This window comes from Aethalodelphis obliquidens, unplaced genomic scaffold, assembly GCF_003676395.1.
Source record: "Aethalodelphis obliquidens isolate GAN/ISIS:26980383/991018 unplaced genomic scaffold, ASM367639v1 scaffold30, whole genome shotgun sequence".
In the NCBI taxonomy this organism is placed as follows: Eukaryota; Metazoa; Chordata; class Mammalia; order Artiodactyla; family Delphinidae; genus Aethalodelphis; species Aethalodelphis obliquidens.
In genome coordinates, this window is record NW_020837974.1 from 14588240 (window position 1) to 14606130 (window position 17891).

Below are 17891 nucleotides of genomic sequence, written 5' to 3' on the forward strand. Positions count from 1 at the left end.
ATGTATATATCATAATCAAATCTTCAAAGACCAAACATAAAGAAAAGTACTGAAAACAGTCAGAGGAAAATAATACATTACATATTGGCATGACCACAGATTTCTCATCAGAAACCATGGCAATCAGAAGACACTGAACTAACATCTTTAACGTGCTGAAAGAAAAGTTCATTCAACCCTGTGAAACTATCCTTCAGGAATGAAAGAAAATAATAACATTCTCATTTGAAAGAAAACTGTAGCCAGCAGGCCTGTTCTAAAAGAACGATAGAGGAAGTTCTTCAGGCTGAATGATAAAAAGTAAACATGGAACAGGAATGAATGAAGAGCAAAAGAAATAGCAAAATTCTGGGTCAATATAAAAGACTGTTTTTGTCCTCTTATGTTCTTTAAAATATGTAGAAGTATAGAACGTAAGTAATAAAACACTGCTAAACACTATTTTCAACATATACAGATGTAATAAATATGACAACTGTAACAAAAGGGAGAAGATAAAATAAGAAGTGTTGATGAGGATGTGGAGAAATTAGAACCCTTGTGCACTGTTTGTGGGAATGTAAATGGAGCAGACACTATGGAAAACAGTATGGCAGTTCCTCAAAAATTTAAAAATAGAATTATCATAAGATCCAGCAAACGTGGCTTCTGGGTATATACTCAATCAAAAGAACTGAATGCTGGGTCTCAAAGAGATATTTGTACATTCATGTTCATAGCAGCATAATTATGTGCAACAGCCGAAAGGTGGAAACAACCCAGGTATACATCAGTTGATAAATGAATAAACAAAATGTCATATATACATGAAATGTAATACTATGCAGACTTCAAAAGGAAGGAAAATCTGACACATACTATAATATCAATGAACCCTGAAGACATAATAAATGAAATAAGCCAGTCACAAAAGAAAAAATACTGTATGATTCTCATATGAGGTACTTAAAGTAGCCAAATTCATGAGACATAAAGCAAATTGGTGGTTACCAGGGCTAGAGGATGCGGAATATGGGGAGTCATTGTTTAATGGGTATAGAGTTTTAGTTTTGCATGATGAAAAACTGTCCTGTGGATGGATGGCAGAGATGTGCAACAATTAAATATATCTAATGCCACTGAATCACACACTTAAAAATGGTTAAAATAAAAAGATAACAATATTAAATAATATTCAGACTTTTTTTTTAAGACAAATACTATATGATTCTAATTACATGAGGTATATAGAATAGTCAAATCCACAGAAACAGAAAACAGAGTGGTGGTGTCAGGGGCTGGGGAGAGCAGGAAATGGGGAGTTGTGTAATTGGTATACATATTGTTTTGTAAGATTTTAAAAGTTCTGGGGACTTCCCTGGTGGCGCAGTGGTGAAGACTCCACTCTCCCAATGCAGGGGGCCCAGGTTCACGGAACTAGATCCCACATGTGTGCCTCAACTAAGAGTTCGCATGCTGCAACTAAGGAGCCTGTGAGCCACAACTAAGGAGCCAGTAAGCCGCAACTAAGGAGCCCGTGAGCTGCAACGAAGGAGCCTGCCTGCTGCAACAAAGACCCAGTACAACCAAATAAATTAAAAAAAAAAAATTCTGGGTATTGGTTACACACAATGTGAACACTATACTTAATATAGATGAACTGAAGGCTTAAAAGTGGTTAAGATGAAAAAAAAAAGTGGTTAAGATGGTAGGGCTTCCCTGGTGGCGCAGTGGTTAAGAATCCGCCTGCCAATGCAGGAGACACAGGTTCGAGCCCTGGTCCAGGAAGATCCCACATGCCACAGAGCAACTAAGCCCATGTACCACAACTACTAAGCCTATGCTCTAGAGCCTGCAAGCCACAACTATTGAGCCCATGTGCCAGAACTACTGAAGTCCGTGTGCCTAGAGCCTGTGCTCCGCAACAAGAGAAGCCACTGCAATGAGAAGCCCGCGCACCACAACAAAGACCCAACGCAGCCAAAAAAATAAATAAATTTTTAAAAAAATGGTTAAGATGGTAAATTTTATGTTATGTGTATTTTCTCACAAAAATAAAACAAACTGTAAACATACACACAAGCACACATATGCACACATTTGAAAGATGTTTGTCTTCAGAGTTCATTTAGAGAAGAGAGGCAAGGGGAAAAGGGCACTTAGTTTACTGATAGTGTATCAACTGTGCGCCTGAACTAACACCAAATGTTTCCTCCAAAAGAAAATTATTGATTATTCTCAATGAATGACAAAAGCTTTTTGGATTTATCAGCTCTAGTATCAATTCTAAAGACTATGGCTAGTTTTCTTCTCATGGAAACTTTTGATCTAATTCTTAATGTTTTTAATTCCTACAAACTTAACTTATTCAAGAAAGTCACCAAGAAAGTAAATGGGCAGTAGAAGAGCAGACAGAATATTATCAAGCCATTTTTGCCCCAAACAAACACAAATGTGAAATGAATTAATTCATCAACTTTATAAAAAGCCCTTCAATTTGTGAATCCCGTTTTTCAACCAGTTTAGTCTGAATGCTGGGAAGGGGTTATGGGAAGATTTTTGGGAAACATTTTTGAGATTAAAAAGCCCACTATATTCTGTTTCTGGCTCTAGAAGGATCCCAGTGTCTAAGTCTCAGTTGTCTCATCTACAGTACCATGACCCTGGGACTTCCCTGGTGGTGCAGTGAGAATCCGCCTGCCAATGCAGGGGACACAGGTTCGATCCCTGATCCAGGAATATCCCACATGCCGCGGAGCAGCTAAGCCTGTGCACCACAACTACTGAGCCTGTACTCTACAGCCCGCGAACCTAGAGCCCGTGCTCCACAACAAGAGAAGCCACCACAACGAGAAGCCCGCGCACAGCAATGAAGACCCAAAGCAGCAATCAATCAATCAATCAATCAATAAATTTATACAATACCATGACCCTACGCCCTGTGTACTGATTACAATTCAAAACCCAACCTAATATAAATACACAGTTGCTGAGGATGACTTTTATAAGTTATCATTTTCATTATGTGTCAGTCTTTTCCCACTTAAGATTATTTTTACTTACTTGGTTAACTTGTGGCTTTTCACTGCTGTGAGAAATTCTCTCACAATCTCAGGACTCTGGTGCCTGCATGGTGTTTTTGATATGTATTTTAATGTCTACAAAAAAAAAAAAAAGGGAAAGGCAAGCATAAGACAAACAACCCCAAATGACAAAAAGAGAAGCCAATGGCTATAATTCAGTATTCTAAAATTTTGCTTCAAAAATCTTTTGTAAAACAAATGCCTTCAGAAGACTCAATCTTCATATAATGGGAATTCCTCAAAAATAAAACCAGTAGCTAGAACAAAAAGATTACTGAAATTTTAGAATAAAGCTTTTCTGATCTTAAAGAACAAACTCAGTCTGACAACTGTGTTATCATGTATCAATTTTTTATAGACAGGGAACCCGAAGAATAAAATAAATAGCCTTAAGTCCATATATAAATGACCCAATAAATGAATTAGAAGGAACAACTCTTTCTTACAAAGAATTCTAACAATTAAACATAGAATGAGGGAAATAAATCACCATTGGGCAATCGCACCATAGGAATAATTAATGCAGGAAGGATCCACCAATGAATACTAAAATTAATGGGCAAAAGCTTAAGAAGTAGGATATTTGCATAGTCTCAAAGCAGCTTCCCCAAAATATTTATTAATTACTGTGGTAGTTTTAATGTGTGTCCTCAAATTCTTTAATATCCCTCCCTTAAGAGATGAAGCCTATTCCCCTTCCCCTTGTATGTGGGCTGGACTAGGTGACGCTTTGCGAATTAACAGAATATGGAAATGGAAAAACAGTAACTTTACAGTGGAGAAACCAGGCAGACACCACCTTAACCAAGTTATCAAAGTTAACAGCATCAGTAATAAGACACTGATACCATGTACTCTGTATCACGAAATGAGAAGGGCACATTTATTACCAAGGTAACTTTCCTTAAGGCACCAAAAATTAAAAGCAAGAACTTAAGAATTAATAGAGTGGGGACTTCCCTGGTGGCACAGTAGTTAAGAATCTGCCTGCCACTGCAGCGGACATGGATTCCATCCCTGGTCAGGGAAGATCCCACGTGCCACAGAGCAACTAAGCCCGTGGTCCACAACTACTGAGCCTGTGCTCTAGAGCCTGTGCTCCACAACTACTGAAGCTTGCGTGCCTAGAGCCCATGCTCCACAACAGGAGAAGCCACTGCAATGAGAGGCCCATGCACCACAACGAAGAGTAGCCCCCGCTCGCTGCAACTAGAGAAAGCCCACGTGCAGCAACAAAGACCCGATGCAGCCAAAAATAAATAAATTAATTAAAATTTAAAAAAAATTAATAGAGTGATAGTGAGTATAAACTAATTAACTGTGTAGTTAAGGGTGCTTGATAGTTTGAAATGTGTATAAAACTAATTACCAACAATCTTTATTTCCTTCTTTGAAAGAGATGAACTATATAATGTGAAAGAACACGAATGAATAAATGAACTGTAGGGTTCTAAACACACAATTAAATGAAAAAAATCAGATGGGAAGGAATGGTGACGAAAGTGTTAAATTCCTTATTTTCCTTAAAAGAGGTTATGATACATTAATGCAAGTTTAAAAATGTCTTTGAAAAGAAAAATTAAAAGAGTTAAATCCAAACCTCTTTAAAGACAAAATCAAAATTGAAAGCAAATAACAAGAAAAAACAAAATGACAGATATAAAAATCAAACATTATATAACAAATACAACAGCTTAAGCATAAGATTGGGAGAGAATGCAACAAACTATCAACTAGATATTAAGATTATGAATTACTTTTGATTTCTTCTTTATGCTTTTTTGTACTTTCTAAGTTTTCTACCATAAAAAGTATCACTTTCTCTGTAATAAAGAGTTTGGCTTCGCTAAAACGGAGAGTCTGGACTTTGCCCTCAGCTTTTGGGAGGTAATCTCCATACTCCTGGAACATTATATCTAATAGGAGTATCTTTGTCTGGGGGCCTTATGTCCTACTGGATGGTCTTAACAATGAGATTTAGAGTAGGGGCTTTGGGTCATGCAGTATCAGTAGACCTGGAGGCTAACATGAACTACACAGGCAATCAATCATTCAATCATGCCTAGGTAATGGAGCCCCAGTAAAAACTCTGGACACCAAAGCTTGGCTGAGCTTCCTTGGCTGGCAATATTCTGTGTGTATTAACACACACTGATTTCAAGAGAAATGTGCTCTGACTCCACATTAGAGAACAGTGGAAGCTCTGCATTTGGTATTTCTCCTGGCACCTGCCCCATTTGCTTCTTCCCTTGGCCAAATTTAATCTGTATCTTTTCCTTGTAATAACCTGTACCAGTGAACATTATAGCTTTTAGCAAGTTCCGTGAGTACTTCCAGTGAATTATTGAACCTGAGGGTGGTCGTGGGGCTCCCCGACTTGCAATTGGTATTAGAAGTGATGGCAGACTTTTAATTATTCCCTCCTCTGACTTTGCAATTGGTTGACATTCGCAATTGGCCAAACTCTTTCCACTTCTATAAACAGGATAAAAACTGGGTTACAGTAAACCTACTCAAATCAGATAATAGGTAGTCATGATTCAGTGGCCAGTCATCAGCAAGATAAACCAACCCCCTTCAATGGCAGTTTGGGTAGAACTTCCAAAAACCTAGGCTTACTTCATACGTGATAGTATTCAAGTTCTGTTGCCCGGAACTGTGTTTATTCTTTCCACTTTCTTTACGCTGCTCTTTCATATCAGTTAGTAACTGGAACACCTAGGAAGAGATATACAAAAGATTTCCGTAAGTAAATTTGAGAAATGTATCTATTCCAAGGTCAATGATTTTAAAGGATGAAGAGAATAATATCTCTTTTCTTCTCATAAACCCTCCCCCAAACTCTTGCATTAGAGCAAATAAGTCCGAGAAGCATGTGACTTGTTAAAAATGCTCTTGGGCTTCCCAGGTGGCACAGTGGTTAAGAATCTGCCTGCCAATTCAGGGGACACAGGTTCGAGCCCTGGTTCGGGAAGATCCCACATGCCATGGAGCAACTAACCCTGTGCGCCACAACTACTGAGCCTGTGCTCTAGAGCCCACGAGCCTCAACTACTGAGCCCACGTGCCACACCTACTGAAGCCCGTGTGCCTAGAGTCCGTGCTCCGCAACAAGAGAAGCCACCACAATGAGAAGCCAGTGCACCGCAATGAAGAGTAGCTCCCACTCATCACAACTAGAGAAAGCCCGCACACAGCAAGCAACAAAGACCCAACGCAGCCCAAATAAATTAATTAATTAAAATAAATTTTAAAAAAATAAAATAAAATAAAAATGCTCTTTTATCTAAGTCAAATACTGCAAATTCATTTGTTTACATAAACTATTTCAAGTGTTTCCTACCAATACACACCATATAACTGATCTCCTTGGCTCTCAAAAATAATATTCTGAGTATTTGAAAGTAAATTTTCCTATAATATGAACATCTCAATAGATGCAGAAAAAGCAATTGACAAAATTCAACATCTATGATCAAAACTCTAAACAAAGTGGGTATAGAGGAAACATACCTCAACATAATAAAGGCCATAAATGATAAGCCCAGAGCTAACATCATACTCCACAGTGAAAAACCAAAAGCTTCTCTAAGATCTGGAATAAGACAACGGTGCCCACTCTTGCCTCTTTTATTCAACATAGTATTGGAAGTCCTAGCCAGGGCAATTAGGCAAGAAAAGGAATAAAATTTAGCCATCCAAATGGGAAAGGAAAAAGTAAAACTGTCACTATTTGCAGATGACATGGTATTACTTATAGAAATCCCTGAAGACTCCACCAAAAAACTGTTAGAATAAATGAATTCAGTAAAGTTGCAGGATACAAAATCAACATACAGGAATCTGTTATGTTTCTATACACTAATAACAAACTATTAAAAGAGAAATTAAGAAAACAATCCTATTTATTATAATTGCAACAAAAAAGATAAACTTAGGAATAAATTTAACCAAGGAGGCAAAAGACCTGTACAGTGGAAACTATAAGACACTGATGAAAGAAACTGAAGAAGACACACATAAATGTTCATGCATTGGAAGAATTAATATTGCTAAAATGTCCATACTACCCAAAGCAAACTACAGGTTCAATGCAATTCTCATCAAAATTCCAACTGCCTATTTCACAGAAATAGAACAATCCCAAAATTTGTATGGAATCACAAAAGATCCAGAATAGTCAAAGCAATCCTGAGAAAGAAGAACAAAGCTGGAGGCATCACACTCCCTGGTTTCAAACTACATTACAAAGCTATAGTAATCAAAACAGTATGGTGTTGGCCTAAAACAGATGCAGAGATCAATGGAACAGAATAGAGAGCCCAGATATAAATCCACACATATATGGTCAATTAATTTATGATAAAGGAGCCAAGAATACACAATGGGAAAGAACAGTCTCCTCAATAAATGGTGTTGGGAAAACTGGACAGCCACATGCAAAAGAATGAAACTAGACCACTATATACACCATACACAAAAATTAACTCAAAATGGATTAAAGACTTGATGATGTAAGACCTGAAACCATAAAATTCCTAGAAGAAAGCACAGGCAGTAAGCTCCTTGACATTGGTCTTGGCAATGACTTTTTGGATTTAGCACCAAAAGCTAAGACAACAAAGGCAAAAATAAACAAGTGGGACTACATCAAACTAAAAAGCTGCTGTGCAGCAAAGAAAATCATCAACAAAATGCAACCTACTGAATGGGAGAAAATATCTGCAAATCATGTAGCTGATAAGGGGTTAATATCCAAAATATATAAATTCATACAACTCCAGAACAAAACAAACAAACAATCTAATTTAAAAACGGGCATTTTTCCGAAGAATACATACAGATGGCCAACAGGTACATAAAAGATGCTCAACATCACTAATCAGCAGGGAAATGCAAATAAAAACCACAATGAGATTACCACCTCACACCTGTTAGAATGGCTATTATTAAAAAGTCAAGAAATAAATATTGAGGAGGATGTGGAGAAAAGGAAACCACTGTGTACTATAGGTGGGAATGTTAATTGGTGCAGCCACTATGGAAAACAGTATGAAGGATCATCAAAAAATTGAAAATAGAAGTACGATATGATTCAGGCATTCCACTTCTGGGTAACTATCCAAAGAAAACAAAAACAGTAATTCAAAAGGATATATGCACCCCCATGTTCACTGCAGCATTATTTACAATAGTCAAGGTAAGGAAATAAACTAAAGCGTCCATTTACAGATGAATGGATAAAGAAATTGTGGCATATATATACAAAGGAATATTATTCATCCATAAAAAAGAATGAAATCTTGCCATCTGTGACAACATGAATGGAACTTGAGGGCATTATGCTAAGTGAAAGAAGTCAGAGAAAGACAAATACTGTATGGTATCACTTATACGTGGAATCTAAAAAAGAAAAGGAAAAAAAAGAAGGGACTTCCCTGGCGGTCCAGTGGTTAAGACTCCATGCTTCCACTGTAGGGGGCGTGGGTTCAATCCCCGGTCAGGGAGCTAAGTCCCCGCATGCCACGCAGCATGGCCAAAAATTAAAACAAAAACAAAAACAAAATCGAAACCAGAAACCAAGCTCATAGATACAGAGAACAAATGGTTGCCAGAGACAGCGGGGGGAGTAAGCAAACTGGATGAAGGTGGTCAGAAGTTACAAACTTCCGGTTATAAACTAAGTAAGTCATGGGGATATAATGTACAGCATGGCAACGTCAGTTAATAATACTGTATTGCATATTTGAAAGTTGCTAAAAGAGTAAATCTTAAAAAGTTCTCAACACAAGAAGAAAAGAATTATGTAACTATGTATGGTGAGTGATGTTAAGTAGACTTATTGTGGTAATCATTTTGCAATATATACAAATATCAAAACATTATGTTGTATGCCTGAAACTAATATAATGTTGTATGCTGACTGTACCTGAATTTTAAAAAATTTTCCTAAAATATATATATATATATATATATATATATATACACACACACACACACATATATATATATATATTTTTGTTTGTTTGTTTGTTTTAAAGATCTTGCTTCTCGGGCTTCGCTGGTGGAGCAGTGGTTAAGAATCCGCCTGCCAATGTAGGGGACACGGGTTCGAGCCCTGGTCCGGGAAGATCCCACATGTCGCAGAGCAACTAAGCCCGTGCATCACAACTACTGAGCCTGCGCTCTAGAGCCCACGAGCCAGTACTACTGAGCCCGTGTGCCACAACTACTGAAACCTGAGTGCCTAGAGCCTGTGCTCCACAACAAGAGAAGCCACTGCAGTAAGAAGCCCACGCACTGCAACAAAGAGTAGCCCCCGCTTACTGCAACTAGAGAAAGCCCGTGTGCAGCAATGAAGACCCAACGTAGCCAAAAATAAATAAATTAATCAATTATTTTTTAAAATGATCTTGCTTCTCTAACATGAAAATCTATTTTATTTCTGGAAAAGAAAAATTATGAAGCAAGCGATAAAAGTAGTTTACAAAAAAAAAAAAAAGAAAGAAAGAAAAACTGCTATATAACTTTAGAAGTAAATTTTCTCCACAAGGTAGAAACACATGTGTATTAGTGCTAAGAAGGGTCAGGGGAGGAAATCTCTCTCCTGTTTTAGAGATTATACCAGAGAACTGAGAGAAGCATAGGATCATAAACACACTAACGACTAGATAAAACGCAACCCATCCCCTGCCTGTCATTCCTTTCAGAAATAGGGGCATGAGACCCAATTAATGCAATGTTTCCCCAATGGATAAAACACTACACACCTTGTCCAGAGTCTAAGCTGGAGAAGGAGGTTCCTAAAAGCCAACGGCTTGGGGCTTCCCTGGTGGCGCAGTGGTTGAGAGTCCGCCTGCCAATGCAGGGGACACGGGTTCCTGCCCCGGTCCGGGAAGATCCCACATGCCGCGGAGCGGCTGGGCCCGTGAGCCATGGCCGCTGAGCCTGCGCATCCGGAGCCTGTGCTCCGCAACGGGAGAGGCCACAACAGTGAGAGGCCCGCATACCACACACACCCACAAAAAAAAGCCAACGGCTTGACCAACAACCATTTCCTTCCTATTATGAGCAGCAACCATTTAAGATGAACCTTTAGGAAGAAAAGAACATGGCCCACTGTGTTAAATCTACTACCTTCTACATATATCACAAAATGGAGACTCAAATCTCCTATAAGTCTTCCTGAGTTTAGACTCTGGCATAAGAAAAATGGACAGTGAATATATGAATGGTTTTTTCTATACCTGGAGTCAACCTATCAGATAGTTTTGCTAGTACCAAACAACACCCAGGCAAAATAGTAGGCAAAAATAATGTTCTCTCCTCCCTCTCACCAACTTCTTTCCTTTCTTTCCCCAGCAACCCAATCCTCAAGCCCCCAAATTCCAAACCTGTTACTTCCTACTAAATTATTCATTATGGTGAGTCACTAAACTCTCACTTCCAAAATGAAGGTGTTAATACTTATGAGACTATTATGAGGATCAAAATAATAACTTATAAAAGCATTTTACAGCTAAAGAGTGGTAATTAGGAAAAGGCGTTAAGCATTTTAATGGAAAACTTCTGCAAACAGAAACAGTTCCAAAACTGATGTTTCCATCACAGGAAGGCATCCCAAATGAAGATCTAAAATCTTTGGGATTTGGAGAAGGTTGCCTACAGTAAACTAAAGGCTTCCCAGCTTCCCTGAATTACTGTATATAATTTACCAAGCTAAGACTATTCCAAGGTCCACCAGATGGTGCCATCTCTCCTATTTTAAAGTGGCAAATCTAAAGGAATTCAGTCATTTCTAACCAAAACGAACTGAATAATCTTCAGAAGCAAAGGGCAAACGATCAGAGAGGAAAACACAATAGTCCAAAGCTATTTACCTCATAGTTACTGAGCAGCGCAGCGCTAGCATCCTTCCTGCAAAATAAAGTAAATTATCATCAGTCTGGGCTCACATCCCTCTGTGGGAATTAAATATCTACAAAATAATCCCTCTGTCAAGATTCAGTAGCACAGTTCAGAAATTTGGGGACTACAACCTAAAATTGAGAAACGTCCTAAGTCTTACTGGTTTAGCTGGCGATGGACAAATTCAGAGCAAATTCTCCTTTTAACAGCCACAGTATATCACACATCCAACACCAAGTAGGTGATTAAAATACTATACTTATCCCTGGTCCAAGCAGGCAAAAGTTGAGAAGTCAGGTATCTAGGGGAAGTTAGTTACAGGAAGAACACGGGGGCAAAACCACAGGAGTAGGGGGATGTCAATAAACAGAGGGTGCTAGAATTAACTGGAGAAACAGAGTGCCACCTCATCCCACAGCCATGTCCTCTCTACAGTACCATCTGCCTTCCATCAGCTATTGACATTTTGGGCAGCCAAGTCCTCCTGTTGAATCACCAGAAATGGGACCCTTAACACTAACATCACTACTGGAAATTCCAGCAACATCTGGAATCCTGCCAGATACCCACAAAACTCCCAAGGTGTTCATCTTTTCTATCAACTCAACCACTAGAGTTCAGGTGTTGAGCACTGGCAATGGTCAATCAAGGCAAAACGTCACCTTTCATGTATGAATGAGCACAGCAATGTGACGTGCATTAAATTACAACTGATCCATTCTACAGTATCACATCAGAAAGCACTTATTGTTTTTAACAGTCTGGAGGCAGTACAGTATAATAATTAAGAACACAGTTTTGACCTACTGTATAGTGTACAGCACAGGGAACTACAGTCAATATCTTGTAATAATCTATAATGGAAAAGAACCTGAAAAAGAATACATATATACATAATATATATATGTATAGCTGAATCACTTTGCTGTATACCTGAATCACTGTAAATCAACTATACTTCAATTTTAAAAGAATACAGTTTTGAAATCAGACAACTCTAGGTTCATATTCCAGCTCTGCCACTTACAAGGTATGTGAGTTTCAGTGAGTTAATTAACCCCCGTTAAGCATCCCCATATAAAACAAAAAATGCAGATAACTAGTACCTAGAAATGTAGCCTGGATTCTAAACCCAGCTCCACCAACCAGTAGCTATGTGAATTTGGGCAAGTTATTTAACCTCTCTATGCTTAAATTTTCTCATCTATAAAATGGCAACTGTAGTATCAACCTTGTAACATTGTTACAGGATTGAGTTGAAACATGTAAAGTACCTGGAACACAGTATGTGCTCAATAAATACCATCTATTGTCACTACTGCCTGGGCTACCACCACCACAACCACCGCTTCTTCCTACTTCATAAAGCCGTTCTGAGGATGAAAGGAAAACAAATTTTAAAAGTGCACCACAGTTCTTGGTACTTATTAGGTTCTCCTAAACGAAGGCTATTACTGTTAAAAGATATCACCTCACTTAAATTCTCATTAAAAACCCTGTGATGTAGGAGCTATTATGATTCCTTCTTTATAGATGATGAAACTGAGGCTCAGAGATTTAAAAACTTGCTCAAGGGCACACAGTAGAAAGCCTAACTGAAGTGGACAATAACTATGGGATTGTGAAAAATAAAACAGGATTGAACAAATGGAAACCAGTAATGCAGAATCCTAAAACTTCAGGAAGGAGTATGGACTTGACATAATGTACAACAAAGATTACTGTTTGTTCTTAAACTAGGAATGGGGCTATATGATGAAATTGAGGACACAAAATTTCAAAAACATGAGCCAAATAGATGGGTGGTTTCCCCAGTCAATAAATAAAGCAAAACAAGCAGGTGGTTAACGCAGGCTTCAACCTAGGCCTTAGGTCATCAGCACAGTAATGTCAGCACTTAATCAAATCAGCACATGAAGCTTACCAAATGCTACTGGTCATTCAACAAATAGCCAGGATTTCACAAAAGTGCTGCTTTGCCCAAATGACACAATGGAACTCAGGTCACAAAGAACACCATGCTTAAAAGGAACCTAGGAGACTTCCCTGGTGTCGCAGTGGTTAAGAATCTGCCTGCCAATTCAGGGGACACGGGTTCGAGCCCTGGTCTGGGAAGATCCCACATGCCACAGAGCAACTAAGCCTGTGCACCACAACTACTGAGCCTGCGTTCTACGGCCGGTGAGCCACAACTATTGAGCCAGAGTGCCACAACTACTGAAGGCTGCGCATCTAGAGCCCGTGCTCCGCAACAAGGGAAGCCACCGCAATGAGAAGCCCACGCACTGCAATAAAGAGTAGCCACCACTCGCCTCAACTAGAGAAAGCCTGCGTGCAGCAACAAAGACCCAACGCAGTCAGAAATAAATAAATTAAAATTTTTAAATAAATACATAAATGGAACCTAACACAGGAAGGATAATGCATAATTAGAGTATGTGATATGGCTCATTTAAAGCTGAAAATGACAGGACATCCCTGGTGGCACAGGGGTTAAGAATCCGCCTGCCAATGCAGGGGACACAGGTTCAAGCCCTGGTCCAGGAAGATCCCACATGTCACAGAGCAACTAAGCCCGTGCGCCACAACTACTGAAACCCGCAAACCTAGAGCCCGTGCTCCGCAACAAGAGAAGCCACCACAATGAGAAGCTAATGCACTGCAACAAAGAGTAGCCCCCGCTCGCCTCAACTACAGAAAGCCTGCGCACAGCAATGAAGACCCAACACAGCCATAAATAAATAAATAAATAAAATTGAAAATGACCAATCAAACCACATGTCATCTTTGCCTACTTAATCAGGAAGTCACCCCACAAGGCCTCCTCCTATCTTTGCTTGAAACTGAATTACAACTCCCTTCATGCCCTAACATTCAGGGGAACTAAAACATCCCTTCCTGGAACAGGGTGAGAAAAATTACATGTTATTTTTCCTCAAGGCCAGTGGATCCATCCCAGGTGCCACGGTGACAACTTCATTTCCAAATCACAGCCCCCCTCTGTCATGTAGATTATTCCATGGCCTGGGAAATCTTTCCTTGTCTCTTCCAAATTACTGCCCCACTGCCCAAGTCAATATTGTTAATTGCAAGAATCCAAAGAACATCTTCTGCCTTTTCTAGAGCCAATATACAAAGAAGGAAAGGAACTCTCTTTCATGTATATTTTCATGAACCTGTGTTTTGGAGCCAGGAGAACAATGGATGTTTAAAAAGTACAGCGTCTTGCATTCTGGTGGGCAGAAGCTGATTTATTCATTGATTCTTTTATTAGGAAGATAAATAATTTTTTTACCCAGCTAAATACTAATGGAGTAAATGCCAAAATATGCTAGGCATTCCTTTATTCAGTTAAATGTCAACGAGTACAGTATCTGCCTTTCACTGAGTCCTAAATGAACTGTGTGTATTGGGAAATTTTTTTTGAAGGCAGTTTTTATCCTGAAGAAGTTACTGTAACCACCACGAAGTGGCAGGTTGTTGAGAACAGGATATGGTGAGATTTGACAGACATCAACTTAATCAAGTTATCCAATTTAACAGCACCAATAATGATGAGGTGATGCACTGAGAAGGAAACATCCCTTATAGCAATCCTGTCAGAAAATGTAGTTATGAGAATATAATCAGACAAACCCAACCTAAGAAACCTTCTTCAAATCAACTGGCCTAGATTCTTCAAATATCACTATCATTTGTCACGATGTCAATGTCACAAAAAGAGGCTAAGAAACTTCTCAGAGTAAAGGAGATTAAAGAACCTTGACAACTAAATGCAATGTGTGATTCTTGATTGGATCCTGAATCAATTTTTAAAAAAAATCCAGATAAAACATTATTAGAACAATTGGAGAAATTTTAATATAGGTTGCATTTTAATAATAGTGGTAATATCAGCACTAAATTCCCTGGGTGTGATGATGGTATTGCAGTTACACAGGAGAATGTCTTTTTAAGACTGATAAAATGACATCTCTACAACTCTGAACTGGTTCAGTAAAGAGTGTGTGTGGAGAGAGAATGTAGGCATGTGTAACAAAGAGAAGGCAGATACATCAAAAATGTTAACAAATGGTGACCCCAGGTAAAGAATATAAAGGAACTTGAGATGCTCTTTTTGCAACTGTTTCATGGGTTTGAAATTTTTCAAGGTAAAAAGTTGAGAAAAATGGAGATGTAAAACTAAAGAATTCCATGAAGTTAAAAAAAAAATACATTAGTATAACTTGTAATTGAGGACATTCTCCTCCAATGTTTTTTTACTTCATACTCTCCTGTAGGACTTAGAATGGTACTGATTTTACTTACAGATGTTTAAAGCAAATATTCCAAGTGAATTTTAAAGACTGTCTGAATCTATACTTACAGGAAGGCAGTCAATTTCCTTAAGTCATGAATTAGCTGACTGAAGCTGACGTACTATTTGAAATTTAACCTGTAAAATCTGCTTAACTTGCTGAGTCAATTTAATGGACACAAACAACTACTTCAGAAAATCAAATTCTGAATAAACAGAACAAAATGATCTACTGACGGACTTTCCTTAGAGACTCACACATGCACAAAAAAGTCCAAGCAAACAGTGCCTATTAACTGCCACACAGTTAACTCTTACGAACACAATGACAAACAGAATTGCTCAAATTCTCCTATGTTTAACCTATGTTACTGACTCAACTCCTGTTCTGAAAAGCTAAACTCTGGTCCAAGAAAACTGAGCAGCCTTCAAAGTCAATGAACAATTTAAACTGTAGCATTCACTTGGGAGCTAGCAAATTATCCTCTTTCCAGTCCTGTTACTGAATTGCTATAAGACCTATTAGCTAACTTCTCTAAACCTCAGTATTTCCAGCTGTAAAAAGAAGGAAATTCTGACACTATCTCAAAAAGATGATGTGGAAGAAACTCCATTTTCCATAACTATGTATACTAAATTCAAGAATAAAAGGATGAACACAAAATTTTCCAGGCATATAAATAGTCCCGAGGCATTAGAGAAAGTTAGCCAAACAGCAAATACCTTAGTATACAAATACTTAATTTTGCTATGAATGTTTTATATCCTTTTATCCGATGTGATGGTCAAAAAGTTTTTAATTTTAGGGCTTCCCTGGTGGCGCAGTGGTTGAGAGTCCACCTGCCGATGCAGGGGACGTGGGTTCGTGCCCCAGTCCAGGAGGATCCCACATGCTAAAGAGCAGCTGGGCCCGTGAGCCATGGCCGCTGAGCCTGCGCGTCCGGAGCCTGTGCCCCGCAAAGGGAGAGGCCACAGCAATGAGAGGCCCACGTACCGCAAAAAAAAAAAAGTTTTTATTTTTAAAGTCTATCGTTCAACCAAATAAAGCATAAATATTCCTTACCTTTAAAAAACTTCTGGTGTGTGTCTATCTATATGTATCACTCACACAGTAGGTAGTTACTCAGTGATTGAAGAAAAAAAAGTAGTAAAAACTCAAGGGAGTTTTCCATCCATGCCTCCTCACTGCAGGTCCTGGGAATGCCTAACAGGTACAATGTGTTTGCCCTCTCAGAGACCTAGGGGTCTCCTGAAGATCCTAAGGACCACACTCCCAGAGGTCACACCTCATGCTGGAGGCCAGGCAAGAACTAGAATTAGGCCTCCAGGGACTTCCCTGGCGGTCCAGCGGTTAGGCCTCCGCCCTTCTGAGGCAGGGAGCACGGGTTCGATCCCTGGTCGGGGAACTAAGATCCCACATGCCGCATGCTGGGGCCCAAAAAACACAGAATTAGGCCTCCAGACAGTCTCATTCCAGGGGCCCCTCCACCCCCAAACCACATGCCTACCTCAGAAAACCTCATTTTCCCACAAACTCTAGCCACAAAATTCTTGATGAGTCACTGACTCCTTGGGAGAAGTTGACAGGTTACTATATAGGAGAAAAAACTCTTGATTGAAACCATTTCACTTAGGAAAATCAGAAAATCTATATGCTCAGCAATCAGGAAACTAGCTAAATAATTTATATTAATTTTTATTAATTTAATTTATTAAATTAATGAAGTATTGTTATATTACTTCACTCCACAAGTACAGTCAGCCCTCTGTGTCTGTGGATGTGAAACCCACGACTGGGGGTTTAAACCAGCAAATACAGAAGGCCGACTGTGTTTGCCAAAGGGCTACTGTGTGCCAGATGCGCTGCTAAGCACTAGGGGAACAGACACTGGTCCCTGCCTTCATGATACTTACACTCTCAAGAGGGAGACAATACACTAGACATGTAAACATACATCTATTATCAGAACTTGTAATTATTTAAGGGAAAAGTAAACAAAGGTTCTATGAGAGACAAAAAGCAGGACTTATTTTGGATTTACCAAAGAGGAAAAACAACATTGAAAAAGGACACTCAACCTGAGCTGTCAAAAAGATAAGAAGTGGGCAGGACAGGGGGAAAAGTCTACCAGGAAGAGGGAACAGCAATGCAAGGGCTTGGAGAGTTACCGAAATTACTTGACTGCCAGTGGAAAGTGTGTCTCTTTGGGGGAGGGGACAGTGGCAAGAGACAAGGTTGGTGAGTGGGTGAGGTTACGTAGCGTCTTGTAGTCCTACTAAGAAATGCAGATATCCTCTAAGCACACAGAAAAGCAATGAAGGGTTTTTACACAGGGAGTGATTTGATCCAATTAATATTTTAATTCACTTTGGCTGCTGTGTGGAAAACAGAATGGAGGGGGCGGGGCAAGAGTGGAAACCAAAGGCTATTGCTTAATCTGGACCAGAGATGATGAACTACAAAATTAGCAGTGGGGATGGTGCTGCATTCAAAATACATTCTGAACGTGGAGATGACAGGACTGGCTGATGGACTTGATTTAGAGGTGAGGAAAGAGGGCTAGATTTCTGGTTTAAGCAACTGGATGGATAAGAGAAAAGGGCTAGAAATATATTCTGGGGAA

General features: G+C 39.1%; 1 protein-coding gene across 6 annotated transcripts in view; it reads right to left on the minus strand.

Moving 5' to 3' along the window:
- CRCP (CGRP receptor component) overlaps positions 1 to 17891 on the minus strand; it is a 55808-nt gene that overhangs the window by 17876 nt on the left and 20041 nt on the right. For 3 of the 6 annotated variants that reach the window (XM_027126244.1, XM_027126249.1, XM_027126248.1), the window contains exons 2-3: positions 5682 to 5780; positions 3043 to 3137 (exon numbers count right to left, since the gene is read on the minus strand). In XM_027126244.1, the coding sequence (XP_026982045.1) occupies positions 3043 to 3137; positions 5682 to 5780 (194 nt within the window). Of the gene's footprint in view, positions 1 to 3042; positions 3138 to 5681; positions 5781 to 10942; positions 10980 to 12244; positions 12344 to 17891 lie in introns of all 6 variants that reach the window. The other 3 variants (XM_027126250.1, XM_027126246.1, XM_027126245.1) reach the window with 2 other exon arrangements.